This window comes from Delphinus delphis, chromosome 11 (genome assembly GCF_949987515.2).
Source record: "Delphinus delphis chromosome 11, mDelDel1.2, whole genome shotgun sequence".
NCBI classification, from domain to species: domain Eukaryota; kingdom Metazoa; phylum Chordata; class Mammalia; order Artiodactyla; family Delphinidae; genus Delphinus; species Delphinus delphis.
Genome location: NC_082693.1, coordinates 2,116,076 through 2,139,267, shown reverse-complemented (window position 1 = coordinate 2,139,267; position 23,192 = coordinate 2,116,076). Strand labels below are relative to the sequence as shown.

General features: G+C 57.5%; 1 protein-coding gene across 1 annotated transcript in view; it reads left to right on the top strand.

Moving 5' to 3' along the window:
• Window positions 1-23,192, top strand: part of CACNA1C (calcium voltage-gated channel subunit alpha1 C) — a 457,945-nt gene that overhangs the window by 27,614 nt on the left and 407,139 nt on the right. Inside the window, exon 2 of the mRNA XM_060024050.1 lies at window positions 21,189-21,510. Within this exon, the coding sequence (XP_059880033.1) occupies window positions 21,189-21,510 (322 nt within the window). The remainder of the gene's footprint in view (window positions 1-21,188; window positions 21,511-23,192) is intronic.

Genomic DNA, 23,192 nt, shown 5'->3' with positions numbered 1-23,192 from the left:
GCCAAGGACAGAGCTGTGGGTCCCATCAGTAGAGACCTTCCAAGCTTAGACGCATCTGTGAATCAGTCCTCCAAACATCTGTATATGGAGGTGGCATGTCTATGTGCCGGCTGACTGCGGACCCGCCGGAGTGCGTGTCCACACTGAGGATGTGAGTTCTGTGTCCGACCCGTTCCTGAACCCGTCACTGCTAGGACGATGACTTCCAAATTTACCTTTGCAGCCCACATGTCTGTCTCAAGTTCACGTTTTTAATTTGCTACTGGACGTGCCTAGAATGTTTCAGGTCCCTCAAAATCAATTCATTCTCTCGCCGCCCCCGAAAGCCTTTCTCCCTTCCTGTGGTCACTGTTCCAGTGATGGCGTCACCACGTTGGTTCAGCTGGACGCAGCGTCCTGTCCCCCACATCTTAGTTTTCTTCTCGCTCCAAAGCGAATTCAGTCACCCGGTCTTGGAGGCTCCCCTTCCTTGATATTTCATCCCCCAGCCTCGGACTCTGATCTGCCCGCCTCGGTGGCTGTAAGAGCCTTCTGAGGAGATGTTCCGTCCTGGTTCACGCTGACCGTGCCCCCAGGAAGCAGAGCAGATGGCTTTCTGTCGTTACGCAGCGTCCACCCTCGGCCGGCTCCCTGTGGATGGTAAACGGGGCTGGGCCTTCACAGTCTGGCCTTTACTCATCTCATCAGCCTGATGGCTTCCGTCAGCCCCCGGCGCCAGACGTGCTGCTGGTTCCCAGATGCAGGACACTCATTGGTGCTTTGCACGTGCCGTTCCTTTCACACTTTTCTAGTCAAGCTTCCCCTCCTCTGGGGCTCCTTCCCTGACCGTTCCAGGCGGGGTTAGGAGTCCCTTTTCCGAGGTGCGGTCACACTCCGGCAGACCCTTGAGATACCCGGTCACGTGGCGGATATCTGCCTCCCCCACTTGGTTGGGGCCCTTTCGGACCGCGACTGAGCTCTCTTTACCGTCGTAGCCACGACCAGCGCAGGGGCCCAGGGACAGGTGCTCAGGGTTTGCGGAACAAACGGGGGCGTGGGTAGCCCGACACGTCATTTCCTATTAATCTCCCTGCTCCTCAGCCCTCCCAGAGCCTGTGTCGGGGCATCCCTTTGATTCACTGGCCTTGTGACCCTATTAAGAAAAGTGAAAGAGGTACTTGGACATCGATTAGGTGTTTCTCCAAATCATCTGATTTCTCGTCCACTCGGCGAGTTCAAGCCCGTTTTTCCTGCTTGGTTGCAGGTTTCCTTCCCCGCCCCCGCGTGAGTGAGGGCAGCAGCCCCGCAGCTCACTGGCTGGACGCAATGTGTACTTTTCGGTGACGTCATGATGCAGGCACTCCCCGCCAGGTGGCCTCCCGCAAGGGGCTTCAGTCACCCGGGCCCTTGTCGTCCTGTGCTCGGCCCTCGTTCAGGTCATCAGAGCCCTCCCCATCCAGCTGATTTGTCGGGGGCGGGGCGGGGGGAGAAGAGAGGGTTGCAGATGGGAAAGCGGGGACCGTGTGTGGGAGGTTCTCCCGGCCGGGACCGGCTGCAGCACCGTCACTGCTGTTCACGCTTCATCGGCCAGCACTTAGTCACAGGCCGTGTCCAGCTGCCAGGGAGCCTGGCAACTGTGGGCTCGCCGTGGCCCAGGAGGAAAAGGGACACAGATGCTGGCGCAGTCACGGTTCCTGCCACGCCCTCAGGCTCAGCTTCCATCCCCTCGTTCCCAGGCTACACCCCGGAGCCCTTCTTGCCCTGGCTCTTTTCTGCGCTCTGAGCACGCAGCTCTCCCGTCGCCCAGCCTGGGCCTTGCTGGTTGCTCTCTGCCTGTGCATTCTGTCAAGCCTGCAGCCCGTGGGACCTCAGTCCTGTCTGCTTGCTGATTGGGCTGGACTTGACTCCTCATCTCTCCAGTCTCCTAGCAACCCTCCTTGCCCTGCTCACGTGTCTGGGCCTAGACCATCTGATCCTTGGTACCTGTGCCGTCGCCATGTGTGTGCCTTGGATGGGGGCCCGCCTGAGTCCAAGTCCCAACAGGACAGGGGAGAGTCCTTTCAAATGTCTAGCGCTTTGAAGTCCTTCCTGTGACGCTGGGTGTGCACTGAGGCTATTTTTAGAGACAATGAGAGAATGTAAAGACTAGCAATGAGAGGCATAAAATGAGACAGTGGAAAACATGGCTTCGGGAAGCCGACGGAACCGGGGCTGTGTATCTGGAAGGAGACAAGCCCGCAGGGAAGCACCCATCTTTATATATAAGTAAAAAGTTGGTTTAAAAATTGTTTTAAAGGTGATGGTGCTAGGGTAGAAGTTCTTTTGTTACTCTGAAAAGGAAAGTGTCTCACATTTTAGTGTGGGATTTTTAGGTAAGAGACGAACACAGAATTCATGAATTCCAGAATTGGGGGATCTGGGGGTGGGTTCTTGAGAGAGGTCAAGTCATGTGCTTTCTCGGAAAAGACGGTGAGCGGAAGGAAGAGCGCGTCTCGCAGACGTGACCTGCTGGTGCAGGAGGGTGGAGGGGCAGCTCAACGTCTCCCTCCGCCCCTGTGATTCTTTAAAAGAAAGAAGCTGGTGCCGTGCCTTTGGCACAGAGCTCTTCTGGGAGACGCTCGTAGTTCAAATATTTGTCTCTGGGTGATATTTCCCAATGATTTCATAAGGGGCAGGGGTATCGTCTTGTAGATCTGGAACTGCGATGCCTGAATTCCATGACCTATTTTATCACCCACTCACTCTGCACGTCACCCGCTGGGCAGGTCCCTCCTCCCATCTTTGGGTAGTCTGCTTACCCGTTAAGTGGGGATGGATTTGCAGGAGGCGTGGCTGAGGATTCCTTCACGTTTCCAGCATGCTTTAGGATACGTAAGGCAAGCATCCTGGACCGTATACACTTGTGAGGTGTGTTTCCCTGCACCGTGGTCCTTCGGTTCTTGCCTTGAGACGTGTGGCTCTCTGCAAACATTGCTTCTTAGAAATAGCCCCCTAGATTTGTGTGCCCCTCCCAGGGAGACCTGCAGGGTGCCCTCCGATGGGTCGGGGGCTGGGGGTGGGCACGAACCCGGATGCTAACACCTTCAGGCCAGCGACCTGCCGTGGAGGCCGTGAGCGAGGTCGTCAGCAGCCTGGTTGCTTGGTCAGGCCTGGGGGCTTCACAGGAGTCGGTTCCTCCGTGCCTCAGCCTTCTCATCTGGGGAGTGGGCATAATAATAGTGCTCGCCGGTGGGGATGCTGAGATGATTACGTACATGAACATGGGGTCTGGCCCATTGTGAATGCTCTGTAGGCATTCATTGCTCTTGTTTTTAAGCAAGGATTTCAGAAGGTGCCCCCGGCTGGCTTTCTGTCCTGTGACTTGCTTCCGTCCATGTTGAGGGCGGACCTGGGCCTGCAGACGGGAGGAGAAGGACCCGCACTGTCCTCGCGCTGCCCAGGTTATGTCGGGGTGGCTCTCAGCACCCGGGCGCAGCTGTGTTTCTGCTTCTGGCGCTTGTTGAAATGGTTGTTACGTGTGGTTGCAGAATCCGGGGAGGCTCAGATTCCCCTGCGAGAGGCCGACCTGGGAGCTCGCCCTCTGTCGATGTTCTCAGATGAGTCCAGGAGATGCTGTATTTCAAGCGGGGCGCTTCGGCGGCTGGGGCGTGGGGCTCCGAGACTCTGCGCTTCAGAGTCTAACCAAACGGAAGCGGTTCCCCGCTCGCCGCGGCGACCCTTCCGCTCTGCCTCTGATTCTGGGTTCCCCAGCGATTTCACCTGTTCCATGCCACGTGGGGAAGGCCGGGCGGGGTGGAGACGGGGTGTCCTGTGAGCGCGTGCAGGACAGCTGTGTCGTGTTCACCGACAGCCGGGGCCTCTTCCGCGAGCCCCGGCCCACCGCTCCCTGCCCCGCGCTGAGGCCCCGGACCCTGCGGTGGGCGGGGGACGGGGGTGGAGGAGGTGGGGGTGGCGCTAGCGTAGGCACCACTTGCAAAGAATGGGATTAATTTGCAGGAAGCTAAGGCCACACCCTTATGAAAGAGCAAAGCCGCCAACTGTCCGTGGGGCACCTCCTGCGTGTATGACGCCACTCGGGGCCGAGGGAGGCCCTGGGGTGGCTGGACGTGACTCCTGTCCTTGGAGAGCTCACGGTCCCCTGGGGGGCACACGTGTAAACAGGACAGGCCTGCGGAGCCAGCTGAAGGCAGGGCTGGGAACCGTCACACCGGCCGTGCCGGGCTCATTGGGTGCACGTTATACACTCGGAGAATGGAATGAGTTTTGTATTTGTTTTATTTTGGTGAAAAACACGAAACGTGAAGCTTAACTCTCTTAACCAGTCTTAAGCGTACAGTCCAGTAGCGTGAAGTATATTCGCACTGCTGTGAGATGGATCTCCAGAACTTTTTCCTCTTGAAAAACGGAAACTCTGTCCCCATTGAATGACGACTCCTCACCGCCCTGCCCCCGCCCCTGGGACCCACTCTTCTACTTTCTGTGTCTGTGAACTTGACTCCTCCAGGGACCTCACGTAAGTGGAGTCATACAGTCGTTGTCTCTTTGTGTCTGGCTTGTTTCACTCAGTGGAGTCCTCGAGGTTCATCCCTGTTGTAGCCTCTGCCGCAGAATTTCCTTCCTTTTTAAGGCCGGATAACGTTCCATTGTATGGAGGGACCACATTTTGCTTATCCATCCGTCCGTCTGTCTGTCTGTGGACACTTGGGCTGCGTCCACCTGTTGGCTTTTGTTAGTCACGCTGCCGTGAACGTGGGTGTACCTGTATCTCTTATGGATACGGCTTCAACTCTTCTAGGTGAATGACCAGAAGTGGGATTGCTGGACCACGTGGTAGTCCGACTTTTAGTTTTTTGAGGACCCTCCATACTGTTTTCCAGGGTAGTTGCACTGTTTTACATTCACATCAGCACAAGAGTTCCAGTTTCTCTACATCTTCACCCTGACTTGTTGTTTTCGGAATTTGTTTTTCTTTCTTTTTTTTTTTTTCTTTTTGCGGTACGCGGGCCTCTCCCGTTGCGGAGCACAGGCTCCGGACGCACAGGCTCAGCGGCCATGGCTCACGGGCCCAGCCACTCCGCGGCATGTGGGATCTTCCCGGACCGGGGCACGAACCCGTGTCCCCTGCATCGGCAGGTGGACTCTCAGCCCCTGCGCCACCAGGGCAGCCCCTGTTTTGGGATTTTGACAGTAGCCGTCCTAACGGGGATGAGTCGGTATCTCACTGTGGTTTTGATAGCATTTCTCTGATGATTAGTGATGTTAAGCATATTTTCATGTGCTTCTTGCCCGTTTGTATATCATCTTTGGAGAAATATCTATTCCAGTCATTTGTCCATTTTTAAATCAGTACCTGGAGGCTTTTGTTTCTGTCCTGCCCATCTCCCCAGACATCTGGCGTCGGCAGAGATGGCCAGACCAGTCCAGCCCCAGCAGAGGCCGAGAGCAGCAGGGCCTCCCTCAGGAAGCCCCAGGGTGGGGCTTGCTCGCGGCCGTCGGCCGAGTAACCGAGACCCCTGAACTCTTCCTGCTGTTTCAGTTTGCAGTGGTTTTACCCAGGTGAGATGCTGGGTGTATTCATTTCCCTTTCCTGCTGTAACGAATCATCACAAACTTAGTGGCTTAAGGAGCATCATTCTGGAGGTCAGAGGTCCAAAATGGGCTCCACGCCTTCTGGAGGCTCTTGGGGAGGAACCTGCTTCTTTGCCTTCTCCAGCTTTTAGAGGCCCTGTCCTCCACCCACAGGGCCAGCGTGCACACTTAGCTACGCCTGCACGCTGCACGCTGGGGACACGCGTGTTTGCACACACTCCTTCAACATGTGTGCGTGCATGTGCGCCCAACGTGCCCGGTCATGGGGCGCTTGCTGTCCCGACCCTGTATCCCAGGCGGGCAGCTCTCCCTCCCCCCGTCGTGACCCCTTCCCACACTTGCTTGATCTCTGGTGACTTGGGGTCAGTGGGTGGGGTTTCGTAACTGCTTGGCTCAACCAGGAGGTTGGACGGGGCACCGACCATCCTGAGTGGAGCCCCAATCCCATAGTTTTATGAGGAAAACGGCCTTTCATCCCTGGGGTCAGCGCACAGGGTCTCAGATGCCGGCGGCCGGGGCACGACCCGTCGCAAAGCTGTGTGTGGTCCAGTCTGTTTTCTATGGAAAGGACGCTCTTCTTGGTGGGATGCTGAGTGCAGAGAGCAGAGCCAGGCAAGTGGCCCACGGGCCCCGTCCCCTCCTGGACGTGTGTGGAGACAGGTGACTCACCATCCAGGTCCCACGTCTGCTCTGCCCCCATTGGCCAGTTGTCATGTCCCCATTTCACAGATGGGGAAAATCAAATGTTGACAGGTTCCCACTGAGTCAGACGCCCAAGGGGGACTGACGCTCCGGGGGTTGTGGCTCCAGGGCATCAGCTGGGCCAGGAAGAACAGCTTGGAGAGGCGACAGGGGCCCGGGGGCTGGGCGCCGTGGGGAGCAGGCATCGCACACCCTGCTCTTGGAGTCACGGCCATCCTTGTCCATCAGCTGTGTCTGTGGTGCTTTTCAGATTCAAGCGTTTATTAGCATTAAAGGGAGGAACTCAGGGGTGGGGAGGGGGCGCCGTCTGGAAAGCCTGTTCCTTTCGCCAGCACGTCCCGAACAATAAACTCTTCCGCCACCCACATGCCAGTTCTGGAATCAGGGAATGCAGAACTGGGTACAGGGCCTTCGGGGTCCGTTGGTCAACTTGACCGAAGCCCAGAGCAGGGCTGAACTGGTCCAGAGTCACATAGCCTCTGGTGGAGGGGAGGAGACATGCACCCAGGCCCAGCACACCTCGTCCTCCGTCTCCTTGACGAGGAGGAGAGCTGCCAGGGGTGGAGGGTCGAGGGCTGAGAGCCGGCATCCTGCCCGGTGGCCTCCCCCTCGTTGCTGCAGGCCCGGGGTTCAGCTCCCTTGACAGCAAGGTCAACAGTAAAAGGACCCCAATGAATGGCTGCCGTCCACTGCGGCCTCACGAATGGCTGCACCCGCTAAGGGCTTGCAAGGGTTTTAAAACCCTTGGAACAGCTCAGAGCGTCCCAGGCCTCAGGCACATCGCCCACCTGCCTGTGCTCCGGGCTCGGAGGGAACGTGAGCTTCGGTCCCGAGTGGCTCCTTCTCGGCGCTCTCACCACTAGGCTCTCCTGCTTCCTCTCCGGCTCCCTTATTCCCTCAATTGCTTCTTGGTTTGTCCCCAGCACCCAGGGTTTCCACACACCCTCCGCGTTCCCGCTGCCCCGCTGGCTCCGTGGACCAGCCCCAGATCTGACTTGTCACAAAAGTTGTCAGCCTCCTAATTACGTATGGACCTGTTTGGAGGACAGTCACCTCAACGGGGCCAGTGCTACAGACCTGTGGTTTCACAGCGTTTCTGCAGCCCCGGTTTCTGCTCCACGAATCATCGCTCAGTTCTGGGATGAAAACTGGAAGTGCCTTGACCTCTGCCTTCCCCTTGGGCTCCTGAAGATGGACTTTCCCAACTCCCCAGCTCCCTGTGGCCTGGCCTGGCCTGTGGATGCACTTGAGGCATCCGGGCAGCCCCGAGGACCCCCTGGGTGGCAGCCGCTGCCCCACACCAGGACCCAGTGTCTCCTCTGTCCTCCTCGGGGAGAGGATGGAGTGAAGGCCGAGAGGGCTCAGAGGCTCCTGGTCTGGAAGGTGTCAGAAAAACCCAAGGACAAGGAAGGGCAAAGGCCGAGTGGGGCTCAAGAGGGACAGGAGACCGTGCATGCAGAGGGAGGGACTCAGGAGGCCCCGAGGAAAGAGCCTGGACTTGAGTTCCGGAAGACCTGGAGGGCTCGGTGGGTAAGTCGGTCCCAGCCTCAGTCCCACGTGGTATTGTCATTGGCAACGGGAAGTCTCAGGACGGGGGAGAAGGTGGATTCCCTCAGCAGACACGTCTCTTTATACCTGCTGTGCCGGGCGCAGGCTGGGCGTGGGCTGCAGAGAGGACCCACCGCGGCCGGGCAGAGCCGGGCACAGGCTGGGGCTCGTGGGATCCTCACACCTGAGCTTTCTTCCCCAGAGGAGGGGGCCCCGCCTGCCCAGGTGTCCTTCCTCTTGGACTGTTCTTCCACGTTCTCTGAGTCCAACACTCATTCCTCTTTGGCTTTTAAAAGGAAACGGAATTAAATTAAATTTTTTATTTTTTTAATATTACATAAAACCGACACAACACAAAACGTACCGTCGTAACCTTTTTAAAGCACATAATCTAATGGCATTCAGTGCATTCCCATTGCCGTGCTACCATCACCACCGTCATCCCCAGAACTTTTTCGTCTTCCAGATGAAACTCTGTCCCCATTAAACACTAGCTCCCCACCCGCTCCCCCAGCCCCTGGCAGCCCCCATGGTACTTTCTGTGTCTGTGAACCTGCCTGCTCTAAGGGCCGCCTGTAAGTAGATCATACGGTACTTGTCTTTTTGTGGCTTATCTCACTGAACATTTTGTCCTCAAGGTTTCAGGTTGAAGCGTCTGACACATTGCGTCAGAACTTCTTTCCTTTTTAAGATTGAATAACAGTCCATCATACGTAGAACATTTTGTTGATCCATTCGTCTGTTGATGGACACTCGGGCCGGTTCTCCCGTTCGGCTGTCCTGCATAAGGCTGCTGTGAACATGGGTGTCCCCACTTTCTCCTTTTGGATAAATACCCATAAGTGGAATTGCTGGATTGGATGGTGAGTCTATGTTTAATTTTTTGAAGAACCACCGTGCTGTTTTCCATCAGATTTGCACCGTTTTACCTTGCCGCCAATGGTGCACAGCCCTCTGCTTTCTCCATGCCCTGGCCAGCGCTTGTTTTCTCTGGTGTTTTGATGCCATCATCCTAATGGGTGTGAAGCGCTCTCTCTGGCTTTGAGGACCTCCGTGTAGACCCTGTTGAGCCCCTGAAGTCCTGGGGAATCCTGGGATGACAAACTAGGAAAGAAACAAGGGCTGGAGGGCCGTGCTCTCTGGGTTGCCCTTCCTGCCTGCATGGCCCTGAGGTTGAACGTACCCTGTAAGCCCAGGCCAGCTGGGGGCAGCCACTGAGGACGGCTGAGCACCCTCTCCCGGGCCACCAGCCAGTGAGCAGAGGGCAGTGGGTGGTGGGCTGCACCCTCTCGGCCCTCGTCCTGAGGCCAGCGGGGAGGAGACCCGGGCACCGTGGAACTTCGTGGGAGTTGGACCGGCCGGGGAGGCGTGACGGCCGGGACCCCGGGGCTCTGGGAGCTGAGTATCTGAGCCGGAAGGACTTTCATGGTCACTGGCTGAGCCCCCTCCCTCTGAAGAAGAGGAAGTTAGGAGACAAAGAGAGAAGTGATTCGCCCAAGTGCCCAGAACAGCTGGCGATGGAGCAGGGCCTGGAATTCAGCTCTCCTGGCTTCTGGCTTGGCCCTGCCCCGCAAACGGGGAGCGTCAAGGTGCTTCCATGCAGCTAATGTTTAGCAAAGGGAGACAGCCTCAGGGCCGCCTGCTTACCTTCTCGTTGCCTTTCCACCTTCTCGCCTGCCTGCTGTCTGGCGGAGGTGCTGTGGGGTGAATGAGATGCATGGCATCGACTTGGCTAAATGAGAGAAGGGTTATGCTTTACCAGAGCGTGGCTATGAAGCGGCCTGTGAGTGGAGAGGAGTCACGTCACGCGCTGCTCTTGTCCCACCCGGGTGAGAATTGGCGACGTCCGGGAGGAGGACAGAGTGCCGAGTGTGCGTGTATTCGTGTGTGTCATGTGTGTAGTGTGTAAATATGTGCGGGACCCCTCCCCCCGCACCGTGCAATCCCGCGGACGATGGAGAAGTTTCAGAGCCTTCCCCTGACGGAGGGTCCTTGGGAAATGGAGCACGGTCTTCAAGGATCTGTGGAATTCTCCGTATTCTCTGGATAGGTTCACTTTTTCACAAACGGACACTATCAGTATTTGTGTGTGGGATACAGCACTTTTTAAGAGGCGGTTTCTTAACAAGGAGGGGCTACTTCTAGGAAAAAGTCTTTTTAAAAGAATTTTTATAAAGCAGCTTTTGTGTTTTATTTCACATCCCTGAAGATGCGTTCCTCTCCTTTGGTGCCCTGGGGCTTTACATGCGGGCGTGTGTGGAGTGATTCTCATTAAGTAACGCTTCATATTTGGGTAGAATCTCATTTAGTCCTTACGACTGTCATGTGAGGAATGCATTCTCATCTCTGTTTTACAGATGAGTAAGCTGAGGCCCAGAGAAGAGTACGTCACTGGGTGCTCGGCAGGGCGGCTGGGGGTGTGAGTGATGGTCACCGGGTCGGTGGCCTGGGTTCTGACACCGTGAGGCTGGAGGAAAGCCGCTTCCTCCCTCTCACGTCTGGTTCTGCTAGAACCTCTCCGGAGGGCTTGCGTTTATGGGATGGCACGTCTCAGGCCCGGGGACGGGATCCAGGAGTCCTCTCCCCGCGTGTGTGCGTACCTGTTCAGACCTCATGGAGCCCAGCTGATATTACACGAAATTGTTATTAAAGGTCGAGAAGACGAGGAAAAGGAAAGGATCTTGCCCATGTTTCTCGGCTAATTTCCAAATCGCCTGTTTCACTTTATCCCAAACCTGGATCCTTTTGTGTACAGAGAGCTGCAGGTGGAGACACGGGTGCCAACGACCCTCAGTCCTGAGCGCAGGTTGTGGTCGGCAGAGGGGCGCACAGAGGGGCTGCAGGGCCACCCCGGGACTTCTCGCTCCTCCGCGCCTGTGGGCAGGTGCCGTGTTTTCCTGATGTGCTGGAGTTTGGGGGGAAGAGGCCGCAGGGTGGCTGGTTCACCAGGTGGGGTCTGCGCACTGCCCCCCATGGGTGGTCAGCAGCTGGACAAGAATCTGATGCTGGTTTGGCCACGGTCATTTTGGAAGCGTACTTAAACAATCAGACAAAATCACAACGCTTTTCTTTCTGATTACCAAAGAATTATTCAGTGTACAGAATTTGGAAAATACACTAATGAAAGCAAGAGCTGGGACTTACAAGGGCCTTGCTCTTGAGCACTATTCTGAGAGGTGTCCCTTATTAACTCAGGTGCGATAGCCTCTGTTATTATCTCCGTCTCACAAGGGAGGAATCTCGGGTACCAAGAGGTCAGGTGGCCGGGCCAGTCACAGGGCTGTAACTGACAGGGCCGGAATGCAGCCCGCCTGGTTTCTGAGTCCAGGGCCCTGTGTGCCCGGCTGACCTGCCTCTGCGCAAATGAATGTCACTCGTCACCTGAAGATAACCGCTAATAACATTTCTGTTTTTTAAAAATAATAAATTATTTTATACTTTATTTCTGTTTAGTTTCCGTTTAGCCTTTCTCCTATAAAAAAAGTCTTTTATAAAATTGAGGTCCTACGGTATACACTTCTTGGACGCTGTTGCTTAATATTACGTTGTAAAAATTTTTTCTATATTATTTTTCTTTTTTTAATTAGCTTTTATTGGAGTAGAGTTGCTTTACAATGTTGTGTTAGTTTCTGCTGTACGGCAAAGTGAATCGGCTGTACATACACGTATATCCGCTCCTTTCTGGGTTTCCTTCTGTGTATTATTTTTCAAAAACATAATTCTTATGGCTTCCTACAATTCTATCATGTGGATCTGCATTGGTTTATCTAACCAGTGCCCCAGTGGTGGGCTTTGGGGGATCTCCAGTTTGGTGCTGGTATAATTCACACCGTGGTGGATACTTACCCGTGGTGGGCGCAGCGAAAGGGGCCTGGGAAGGGTCCCCGGTGGGGCTGGCGGGGCTCTGGGCTCAGCAGACCTTCTCTCCTGCGGAGTGGGCGTGCTGTCGGTCGCGAGGGTCTGGGTCTGAGCTCTGGGCTCCGAGCCTCCGCAGGGCTCTCCCGCCGGTCCTCTGAGTCAGAGCTGGTTACTGCTGGTTCCCAGAGGTGCCCGTCCCCCCTCAGTGGGTGAAAGAAGTGGGCAGGTGAGCATCAGTGAGGGAAGCGAGCCTTTCTGCCCCCCACCCTCCCAGATGGTGAGAAGGAACTAGGTTGGGTCCACTGAATCTACTAAAAACTGTCCTCGCAAGGTAGCACTGCCTCCCATGTTCTAGTTCTGGTGATTGGGAAAGGTGTGGTCTCCCTGTGTCTCTGTTTTCCTTCCAATAAAATGGGGCCAAAGCGGCAAACCCCTCAGTATCATGGGGCCAGAGTCTAAGTGATGAATGTTAAGGGAGAAAAGATCACGGGACAGTTACCTTCTGCCAATATCCACTTATTGATCCGTTCAGCACACTTTCAGTGAGCGTGCGTCACATCCAGGCATCTCTGGGCTGGGGGGAGCAGTGGTGAGTAGGGTGGGTGAGGGCCCTGCTTCTTGGGGTTTCCCTGCTGGTGTAGGACAGGAAACAAACCTCCCCTTAACAAGGACATAACCACATTCACCATACGGCGACCATACTGATCTAAAGAATCGAATAGCATCGTCTCTGTGGACTTCTGCATAAATATCTGTGAAGCCTAAGCAGAAATTCTGCAGAGAGCTTCCGTGCAGGCGCTGTGCTTTGAGCACCGCCTGGGTGACTGCTGTGCTCGGATTTCAGAAGCCACAGAGCTGGTTCCTGCTCGCAGGGGGCTCACAGCTCGTTGGGAGAATCGGAGGGGGGCCCCTCAACTCCTCAGGCTTTCATTGGCCGAAGCACAGGAGGGGGAGTCGGTGTTTGGGTCCCACGGGTGCTCTGCCAGGCCACTGTGGCCCTCATCCCGTCTTCTGCACCCTTCCCGTCCCCAGACATCGGCGACCTGGAGGATTTCCCTTTTTTCTAGCTGGTACCTGACCTCAGCCAGGGCTGGTCTACTTGTGTTTTACTATAAAGGCTACTTTGCGGTGACACTTAAAAAGCTGAAAGGCTGACTTTCAGTAAACGTGAGGGAATTCTCCACTAGGTCCTGTAATTTAGGTTTGCTGTCACCAGGTGGTGACAGGTGCCTTCGTTCAAATAGCAGGAGGGTGCGACGTGCCCCTTCCCCCTGCTTGGATATAAGCAGGAGAAGCGTTTTCTCACTCTTGGCAATTGACGACCTTTGGCTGCGGGGCGTGGTTCAGCAACTCTGTCGGTTTGCTTTCTGGCTGTTCTTCTTCCTTCTGTTCTCTGAGGTCAGTGTGACCTTGAGTACCGCAGGGGCATGGCTTTCTGGTTAGGGTCCTCTGCAGATGGAGGCCAGTTTGCTTCCATGTGAGTCCCTCTCTGGATTCTCTTTCCTTTGGACTTGCTGCCCCATGGAGAGCAGAGGGCAGGTTTTGTTTGCGGGATCTCTGGAAGGTGAGAATGCTGGTCCCCTTACGCCCTCCCCGTTGGCTTGGGCTTCCAAAGCGCTCTAGATTCTCTGCCTTTGCCCCGTCATTAGATGGAGGTGTGATGGAGCACAGAAAAGAGGCGGGTTTATTTAAGGCAGCGCCCGATGGGTCGAGTTGAGGAGACGGCCGCAGATGTCCCTGGTCCCTCACTGTCTCTTTGTTTCAGAGCAGATTTGACTCCTGTGGTCCAGGGCCCATTCTGAGCATCGTCATCCCTCGTGAACTGTGTGTGTAGCAGGATGTGGGGAGAGGAGGGCGGAGGGACCGACAGGAGACCGTTGAAAATAGTGCAGTAATAGCCCAGCTAAGAGAAGGAGGCAGACGTACAGCTCACGGTTGACACGCTCAGGAGACCCTCTGGGGGCTTGGTCTGGGGAGAGGGCTTGCATTTCAGCTGGGATGTCCCTGGGCTCTCGTGGGCCCAGCTTGGGCTGGGGGAAACGTCAGCTTCCCCATCTGCCCATTGGGAAACCCAGTTTCTTATTCGTCTGTCGAGAGTGTTAACCCCTGAAAAATGACTTTTTGTTTCTGTTGTTTGTTGGCTCATAGGATCTTGTATGCTTTGAAAGTATGTCTTTCTGCAGAGAGTGGTTATTTCCTGATCAGAAAATCCACCCCACCAGCAGCCTCGGAATCAGGTCTTGATTGCTTTTTTTTTTTTTTTTTGTGCGGTACGCGGGCCTCTCACTGCTGTGGCCTCTCCCGTTGCGGAGCACAGGCTCCGGACGCGCAGGCTCAGTGGCCATGGCTCACGGGCCCAGCCGCTCCGCGGCACGTGAGATCTTCCCGAACCGGGGCACGAACCCATGTCCCCTGCATCGGCAGGCGGACCCCCAACCACTGCGCCACCAGGGAAGCCCACGACTCCTCTTTAAATGTAGACGTGTGCCGTCCACAGTGTGGCTACTAGCCACGTGAGGGTACTTAAATGTAAATTACCTGAAATTAAATATTAATACAATTCAAAGTGTAGTTCCTCAGTTGCACTAGCTCCTGGCCAGTGCTTAAAGCCAGTGCCTGGTGGGTACCACGCTGGACACCCCAGAATTACGGAGCGTCTCCTTCATGTAGAAGTTCCTTAGGACAGCGCTGCTGTAGCCTGACCATGTCGGGCAAGGTTCAGACCTACAGCAGACACTGCCGTAGCCGTTTTACGAGGATGAATACTTAATACAGGCATTTAAAGGTTTACAAAGTGACTGGAAGGCTTGGGGGAGCGGGCAGTAGGCGAGGCCCCGGGACTGCTCCTAGGACCACACGGCAGAGCTGGGTCGCTAAGAGGACTGGGACTCTGGGATCTTCAGGAAGTGGATCTGGGCGGTACTGCGCTGGGGATCACAGCACCTTATCCGAGGTCTGGGCACCGGGAAGCCATCGCCAGAGCCCTTCTGTCTCTACAGGGCGAGAGTAGTGGCACGGACACCCTCCCCACTGGATGTAGTTTCATTTCAGGCCTTGACCTGGCTGACCTCACAGCCGCGTCATTCTGGCCACGGGGAGGTTGGAAAGTGTGTCCAGCCTCTGCGGGACAGGAGCGTGCAGAGGAGGAGGGGGGATGGCTTCTGAGTTAGTCGGTCCGGCAGGCTGCCCGGGGCTGAGCGGGACCCCAGGCTTCCCTGGGGGAGCACACCCGGCTGCGATGGCCCGGGCCTCAGCTGTCGTCTGAGCCCAGACGGCATCCTCCCCGTGTGAGCGCCCGACGGCGTCCTCCCTGTGTGAGCGCCCGACGGCGTCCTCCCTGTGTGAGCGCCCGGCTATCTCAGTAAACGCACTAGATGGAGAAGATTAATGGCCTCCGGCTGGCTGCTCGTTTGGCCTTTCATGGGCAGAGAAGCTCGCTTTCTGTTTCAGGTCGGCTGCTTCGCTCTTAAAGGGAACGGAGGCCCCGGTCACTGCGGGCATCTGCAAAGCCCTCAGGACGCACCCGGCCCGAGAGGAAGCATGTCCTTGGTGCTACACGATTGCTTCTCGTCTCCATAAATGAGCCGAGGTTGTGCTGTGTGTACAAAGCCTGGCCGCTGGGAGACACTCCCTCTGTTCACGGCTGCATGTACTGAGGCCAGAGGGGGAGGTCGTGCTCACGAAGCCGGCCTGTAGCCCTGAACCCCTTACACACACATGGCTAACCGGGGGTCCCTTTCTCGTGCCAGGCGGTTGGGCTTCTCTACTGAGGGATAATGTAGAAGGGAGATGGGGAGGGTCACGCTGGCCGCCGGGGTTGGAGGTCTGCCCGTTTACACTGTGGGGTCGGGAGGGGATTTGCGAAGGAATTCCCAAGCAGGGAGCAGGGGGAACCACATGCTGAGTACATGCAAAGGTCCTGGGGCAGACAAGGACTGAGCTTGTCTGAGTGAAATGGGGCCAGGACGGCAGGCGTGCCTGGACCAGGCTGAGAGCGAGGAAGTTCTGAGAAGCAGGCAGGGCCGCCCCTGCAGGCTCACAGCCTGTGGCAGAGTCTGGACTGCGAAGAGATTTGACTGGGAGGACGACAGGGCCTGATTCATAACCTGTATTTCTGAAAGGTCACTCTGGCTGCTGCATGGAGACTGGACTGGGGACGGGCAGGAGAAGTGGGGGAAACGGCAGGGCTTCTGCAGCATCTGGGGCAAGACATGGGTGGTGGCCTGGACCAGGCCAGCGGCACCGGAGATAGACATCGTTTCTCACAGCCTCTTCGCCGGAGTGCTCCCTGGAGGTCACAGCAGAGAGGTCAGCAGGGAGCCTGGGAAAGCTTGTCCTCTCGGGCGCCGACGGGCTGATCCCGCGCTTTCCCAGGTCACCGTCGCCGTGACGTCGTCATCACGAGCCTTAGCAAGCAGATGCTGGGCCTCTTCTGGGACGCGGCCCTGGGGCAGGTGCGTGGATGGACGCAGATTAAAGAAAGTCGCTCGATTTCATCCCTGAGCAGCTCCAGGTCCCAGCACCACGCCTCCCTTGCAGGGGCCCCGGGGAGCCCATCTCCCAGCTTGGGCCCTGGCAGAGCAGCCCGTGCCAAGGCCGACCGGGGCCTCGTCCTGGCTCCTTGTGTGCGGCCTGGGGAGCTGCCCCGGGGGGCGGAGCCGGTTCACGAGTGGGAGTCAACCTGCTCCCGTACAAGGAAGGCATCCGCGGTGGCGCCCACCTGTGTGAGCGGCCTGGTCCGCGGTGGCGCCCACCTGTGTGCAGCCTGGTCCGCGGTGGGGCCCACCTGTGTGTGCGGCCTGGTCTGCTGGGCCGCCCTGGGCTCCTGCAGATCGTCCAGGAAGGCAGAGCCAGAGCAGACTTAGACGGTGGCATCGTTTCAGCTGGCAGCCAGAGGACCGAGCTCTGAATCAGCTTTATAATTTGAAAATTGGTCTCTTTGCGTCGGGTGCTTATTTCCTGCTAACCGAAGCCGTCAGAGACACAGAGCTGCTTCCCTTCCTCCCTAGCTCTGCTCCGGCTCCGCCAGCGCGGGGCCTGCCATTCCTGGATCACTGTGTCCTCTTGTCGGGGGGGTCCTAGGGGTCCTGAGAGCCTCATGCCTGGGTGGGAGTCGTCCCAGGGCGTGGGGGACAGTCACTTGTGATAGGAGAGGCTGAGCTGGGCCTTGAGGTACGGCCTGGATGGAGGCCAGCCCGAGGGGCCACACCTGTCTCTCGTGTGTGTGTGTGTGCGTGTGTGTGCGTGCGTGCGTGTGTGTGTGTGCGTGTGTGTGTGCGTGTGTGTGTGTGCGTGTGTGCGTGTGTGTGCGTGTGTGTGTGTGTGTGTGTGTACCGTGCCCTTCGTTATGTCACAGGCTGCAGCAGTGCTTGGGCTGCCAGGACCGAAATACTGAAGGTTGTTTTCTTGCCCTCTGGCTGGGGAGAGGTTGACATTCCACTTTTCCCCACGGGCTTATCCGTATGTGCTTCTCCAGATGGACCTCTCCCGAGAGGTCCCACTGCTCTGGGAAAGGCTCACAGTGTAAATAAGGTCATCGCCCAGGGCTCGGGTGGCCCTGAAGTTAGCCCCCCACTGCTCTGGGAACGGCTCACAGCATAAATAAGGTCATCGCCCAGGGCTCGGGTGGCCCTGAAGTTGGCCCCCCCAGGCCAGGCTTTCCGGGTCTCGCTGCCTCGGGGCCCCGGGATGCACCCAGCCCGGCCTTGGCGCTGATGACGTCAGCTCTTGTCTGCCGCTTCCCGCCTTCGTCTCGCACTTCGTCCAGGCGTTCCGGGAGCGCCGGGGTGTGGCCGCCAGGGTCTGCGGGAGGGGTGGTGTCGAGGCCTCGTGTCAGGAGAGAACCGCGGAGACCCGGACAGTCCGGCAGGGTGGAGCCAGGGCCGCTTTCCCGACGCGAGGGAAGAGGACGGCCGGCCCAGGAGCTCCAGCAGACGCTGTTCAGCATGGTCATGGCCAGACCGGGGGTCTAGGAAGGAAGGTGGTTTCCCACAGACCAAACGGGCAAGCTAAGGGTCGCAGCCCTCGCCGGTGAAGCCGGTGAGACACGCGATCCGGCCACGCCGGACCGGCTCGGTCCAGGGCAGCACGTCTGTCCATCCGCCTCCATCCCGGAGGCCCCAGGGTGGGTGGTGTGGTGGGCGCCGCCCCATGAAGATCGCCTCTGACACGGAGGGTGTTCTTGGGGTCAGAAGTGCAGCCCCTTCACCCTCAGGCTGTGAACCCCAGGAGGAGCTCGTCCTCCAGCGAGTACGGCGCCCTCGCCCTCGTGTGTGGTGGAAACACTCACCTGGCTGGCTGTCACGGCGCCGCTCGTGCTGCAGGCGCCTGGAGGCTTCGCGTCCCTTCCTTGGGGCTCCCATACGAAAGGCGAAGGCCCGGCCTCGCGGGGTCCCGCTTGCTTTAGGCTTCAGACACACACAGGGAGGACGGCGGCAGGTGCGTGACAGATGAGACCCCCGGTGGGAAGGGTTGGGTCCTCCGGCTCCCGACGTCCTAGATGGTGACATGGAGCTGGTGTCAGGTTGGGGCCAGGCAGTGAACTGAGGACGAGGCCCAGCAGTGGCGGTGGGGCTCCAGTGCCACGGGGACCACATGGCGACGGTGCCGGAGGCGGCTGTCAGCGGACAGGGAAGCGGCAGCAGCTGGTACCTAAGTGGACCCGAAGTGCTCATCTTGGGGTCCTGCGGGGTGGGAAGCGCACACCTGTGATGCCGTCCCCCTCCCTCTCGTGCCCCCGGCAGACATCACGAATCTGTCACCTTTCTCTCGTGCTCAGAAAAGTCCCAGAATCCTTGAGGTACAGCGTTTTGGTGGTCACGTCGGTCAGTTGGCATAAAACTGGAAACTTACTGTGTGTCACTGGTGTGATGATGGAAGGGACATAGACTTTGGAAGCTGGGAGGAATGACAGCCCAGGCAGGTACGAGCAAACGTATTCGTTCGCTTTTGGTTGCAAGGGACAGAAATCCAGTTCAAACTAGCTTAAGCGAAGTTACCTAAGGAAGAAAACTGGAAAGCTCAGGGTGAGGCGGGCATCAGGTGTGGCTGGATGCAGGTGCCCAGTGGTTTTCAGAGCCTGTTTCTAGGATGGAGTGTGTCTGGGTTCTGAGGCTAAGCTGAGTCATGTGCTCATCTCTGCACTGGCCCCCGTCGTGGACAGGGCCGGCAGTGGGGCTGAGGGGGTCACACCGGCAGCAAAAGTTGCCTTGAAGGTCTAACCTAGAAGGACGAGCCCAGGATGTGCGCTGGGGGGAGGGGGCTGGGCGAGGACCCAGCCCGTGGCAGGGAGGAGAGAGAAGGGCCCCACGGGGCAGTGTGTCCCGGGCCAGCAGCTTCCCGGGAGGAGCCTTGTGCACATGAAGCAGAGAAGAGGGTCATCGTGGGGTGGAGGGGCTTGCAGGTGACATTCGTGCCGCTGGTTGGGCTCCAGCCACAGTCTCCCAGGCGACTGAAGTGGCCTCCAGATGCCAGGCTCTCCGCCCACAGTAATCACCCCACTCTCTGTGGCATCTCCTGACCCTGGGGCACCTGCCCAGCCGGCCAGTCTCAAGGTCATGTGTCTGATCTGGGGCCCAGGCTGAGCTGATCCCTTGGTAAGCCTTGTAGGATTCTGGGGTGAGGTGCCCCCCGAGCTGACGGGAGAGAACCCACCAGACACGCGCCGTGTCATAGGGACGGTCTTGGAGGCTTCTGTTGCCTTTAGACCAGAGCCATGCAGATGCTTCTGTGCTGGATTTCACTGGTTCCTACCCAGGTTTCCTTCTTTCTGGTCGCCCCCCACTACACACAGCGCCCTTTGCCAGGCACCAAACGCTGTGTAATGAGCCACCGAAGACAAGTGGCTTCTGCAGCAAACACCGTGCTGTCTCCCAGCTTCTGCGGGTTGGGAGTTCAGGAAGGTCTCGCTGGGCTGTTCTGGCTTGGGGTGTTGTCGTGGGGTTGCAGTCAGGCGGTGGCTGGAGCAGCTGGGGGCTGGCTGGGATGCCCACCCCCCAACCCCACGTTGACTGGCTGGGCTTCCTCACAGCATGGCGGCCCAGGGCTGGTGTTGCGAGTTCTCGACCTAGCCTTGGAAGTAATCTCTGCTGTCACCTCTGCTGGACTTTACCAGTCAAAACGGTCACGAGAGGCCGACCCTTTGTCAGGAGGAGGGCGGGTAGATCCTATTTCTCAATGGGAGCATGTCAGAGGAGCTCCTGATTCAAAACCGTCACAGCCCCCCACCCTCCTATCCAACAACTCCCATCGCCACATGGCTTTGAGGTACCTGGATGTGACCTTGCTTGGGTCCATCCCCTTCATGTATCAGACTTACTTTTATCTTTTGGAACTTAGGTGCAGAGATTTGAGTGAATTATACCCTTCAATTCATTGTACGTTTGTTAGCATTGATTCATGCAGTGGCTCTCATTCATTCATTCATTCTTCTTTTCTGTCCCCACGCGCCTATTCTCATTTTCCGCCTCACCTTCCATAAATAGCCATTCTCTTCTACTTTATTTGTATGTGTTCTTACAAGGATGTATTTTCATTGACATGTGTTGCATTGCATATTTGTCTTTTTCTACATCCTCCACTCACTGTTTCTGAGGTCCGTAAAGGTTGTAATGCAATACATCTCGTGTCTTGTTCACCTAACACGAGGGGTGTGGTGTGTCCAAGGTCACACAGCTGACCTAGACTGAACGAGGACCAGAGCAGATTCCCAGCGTCACACACTGATGTTTCCATGTGCCACCTCCCTGGCTCCTGCAGTGGTTTGAAATAGGCCATTTTTTTTTAATAGATCTCTATTGGAGTAAAATTGCTTCACAGTGCTGTGTTAGTTTCTGTTGCACAGCAAAGTGAATCAGCCATATGCATACACATGTCCCCATATCCCCTCCCTCTGGAGCCTCCCTCCCGCCCTCCCTACCCCTCCCCTCTAGGTGGTCACAAAGCACCGAGCTGATCTCCCTGTGCTGTGTGGCTGCTTCCCACCAGCTAGCTATTTTACATTTGGTAGTGTGTATATGTCCATGCCACTCTCTCACTTGGTTCCAGCTTCCCCTTTCCACCCCGTGTCCTCACGTCCATTCTCTATGTCTACCTCTTTATTCCTGCCCTGCAACTAGGTTCATCAGTACCTTTTCTTTTAGATTCTATATATATGTGTTAGCATACGGTATTTGTTTTTCTTTCTGACTTACTTCACTCTGTATGACAGACTCTAGGTCCATCCACCTCACTACAAATAACTCCATTTCGTTTCTTTTTATGGCTGAGTAATATTGCATTGTGTATATGTGACACATCTTCTTTACCCATTCATCTGTCGATGGACATTTAGGTTGCTTCCATGTCCTGCCTGTTGTACATAGTGCTGCAGTGAACATTGTGGTACATGGCTCTTTTTGAATTGTGGTTGAAATGAGACTTCAAAAAACAAATTGTGAGCCTGGGATCCAGAGCACATCATAAGCTCTCCTGTTTTCCCCCCAGTGACCGCTGTCCCCTGTTCTCTCCTGCAGGTCCCAGCTATGGGAGCCCGCGCCCGGCTCACGCCAACATGAATGCCAACGCGGCCGCGGGGCTGGCACCTGAGCACATCCCCACACCGGGGGCCGCCCTGTCCTGGCAGGCAGCCATTGACGCGGCCCGGCAGGCCAAGCTGATGGGCAGCGCTGGCAACGCCACCATCTCCACGGTCAGCTCCACGCAGCGGAAGCGGCAGCAGTACGGGAAGCCCAAGAAACAGGGCAGCACGATGGCCACGCGCCCGCCCCGTGCCCTGCTCTGCCTGACCCTCAAGAACCCCATCCGGAGGGCGTGCATCAGCATCGTGGAGTGGAAGTATCCTTTGTGCCTGGGGCCAGCAGACGGTCTCAGACCTGCTGCACCGGTCACCAGGGCGCTGTCGGAATGCAGAGTTCTAGGCCCTACCCAGCTTCGAGGCAGCGTCTCTGGGGATGGGGCCCAGGAATCTGCTTGTATAACCAGCTCCCTGGGGTTGTTTTTATATAATAAGCAGCATTTGAGAAAACAAGCATAAGGGGTAGGAAGTATCCCCCCTCCGGGCTGAGCCTGCCCAGGACCCACTGATGGTGGGGTTGACAGCGTTGCACCCCAGACCCCCCTCCTCCTCCCGAGCTGTGGGACTGGCGCAGATGCGGGACCTCCTGCTCGAGGCTGCAGGACCCGGGAGAGGCGAGAGGGTGGGCGCTCGGGCGTGGCTCAGTGTTTCTCAGCCTTGGGGCACATCAGCGTCGCCTGGGGAGCTGGGACAAAGCACAGGTGTCTGAGCTCCGCCCAGGCCTGGCTAAGCTCTCCAGGTGCAGCTGAAGTGGAGAGCGCCGCCCTGAGGGTGTAACGCAGACCCCCTGTCCGAGGAACCCGGTGAGCAAGGCCTGCAGGGGAAGTGGCTTGGAAGGGCGGCTCTCAAGGTGCAAGTACCGGCCCCTTCCCGCCCCGGAATCGTGGGGAGGGGAGATGGAAAGGCTCCCAGCTGTCAGTGGGCGCGCCCTGACTTCCCCGTGATGACGCAGTGCCCGGAGGTCACACGGGCCGGACTAAGGCCTGGGACTTAGTGCTGGGTGTCTTTCTAGTAAGAATCCACTTGGGCGGGGCTGCCACGTCTCCGGGGTTCAGGATGGAGGGCTGGGTTTCAGTTATGACTTTGCATGGAAAGATCTAGAGGTCTTGGGGATGGATGAAAGGTAGAAGGAGATGTTAGTTTTGTCAGCGCCTGAGCCCTTACGTCCAAGGGCCCTTGAGAGGAGGCGCCCGAGCCCAGTGCAGCTGCAGAGCCAGGCGGGGCTCCCAAGGCCGAGGTGTCCGCTTTCCGGGTGACCGGGTGAGAGGCTGGGCTTGGGCGGCCCCGCTGGGCTGCTGTCACAGACGCTCAGTCAGGGCCGAGGGGCCAGGGGGCGGGGGGCCTGGGGGAGCTGAACTCGCCCACACCACGCCGCTGGCAACCGGCGGAGCTGGGGTTCAGATCCAGGTGCCCGACTCCAAATCCACGGTCCGCGCGGCCTGCTCCCCGTGAGCCCAGAGCGTAGAAGGGAACGCACTGGAGGACGTCTAGAGGATGCCACCCAGCCCGGCTGGGACACACGGGGACCCGACCTGGGCCTGAACAGCCAGCCCCCAAATCCACGGTCCGCGCGGCCTGCTCCCCGTGAGCCCAGAGCGTAGAAGGGAACGCACTGGGGGACGTCTAGAAGATGCCACCCAGCCCGGCTGGGACACACGGGGACCCGGCCTGGGCCTGAACAGCCAGCCCCCAAATCCACGGTCCACGCAGCCTGCTCCCCGTGAGCCCAGAGCGTAGAAGGGAACGCACTGGGGGACGTCCAGAGGATGCCACCCAGCCCGGCTGGGACACACGGGGACCCGACCTGGGCCTGAACAGCCAGCCCCCAAATCCACGGTCCGCGCGGCCTGCTCCCCGTGAGCCCAGAGCGTAGAAGGGAACGCACTGGAGGACGTCTAGAGGATGCCACCCAGCCCGGCTGGGACACACGGGGACCCGACCT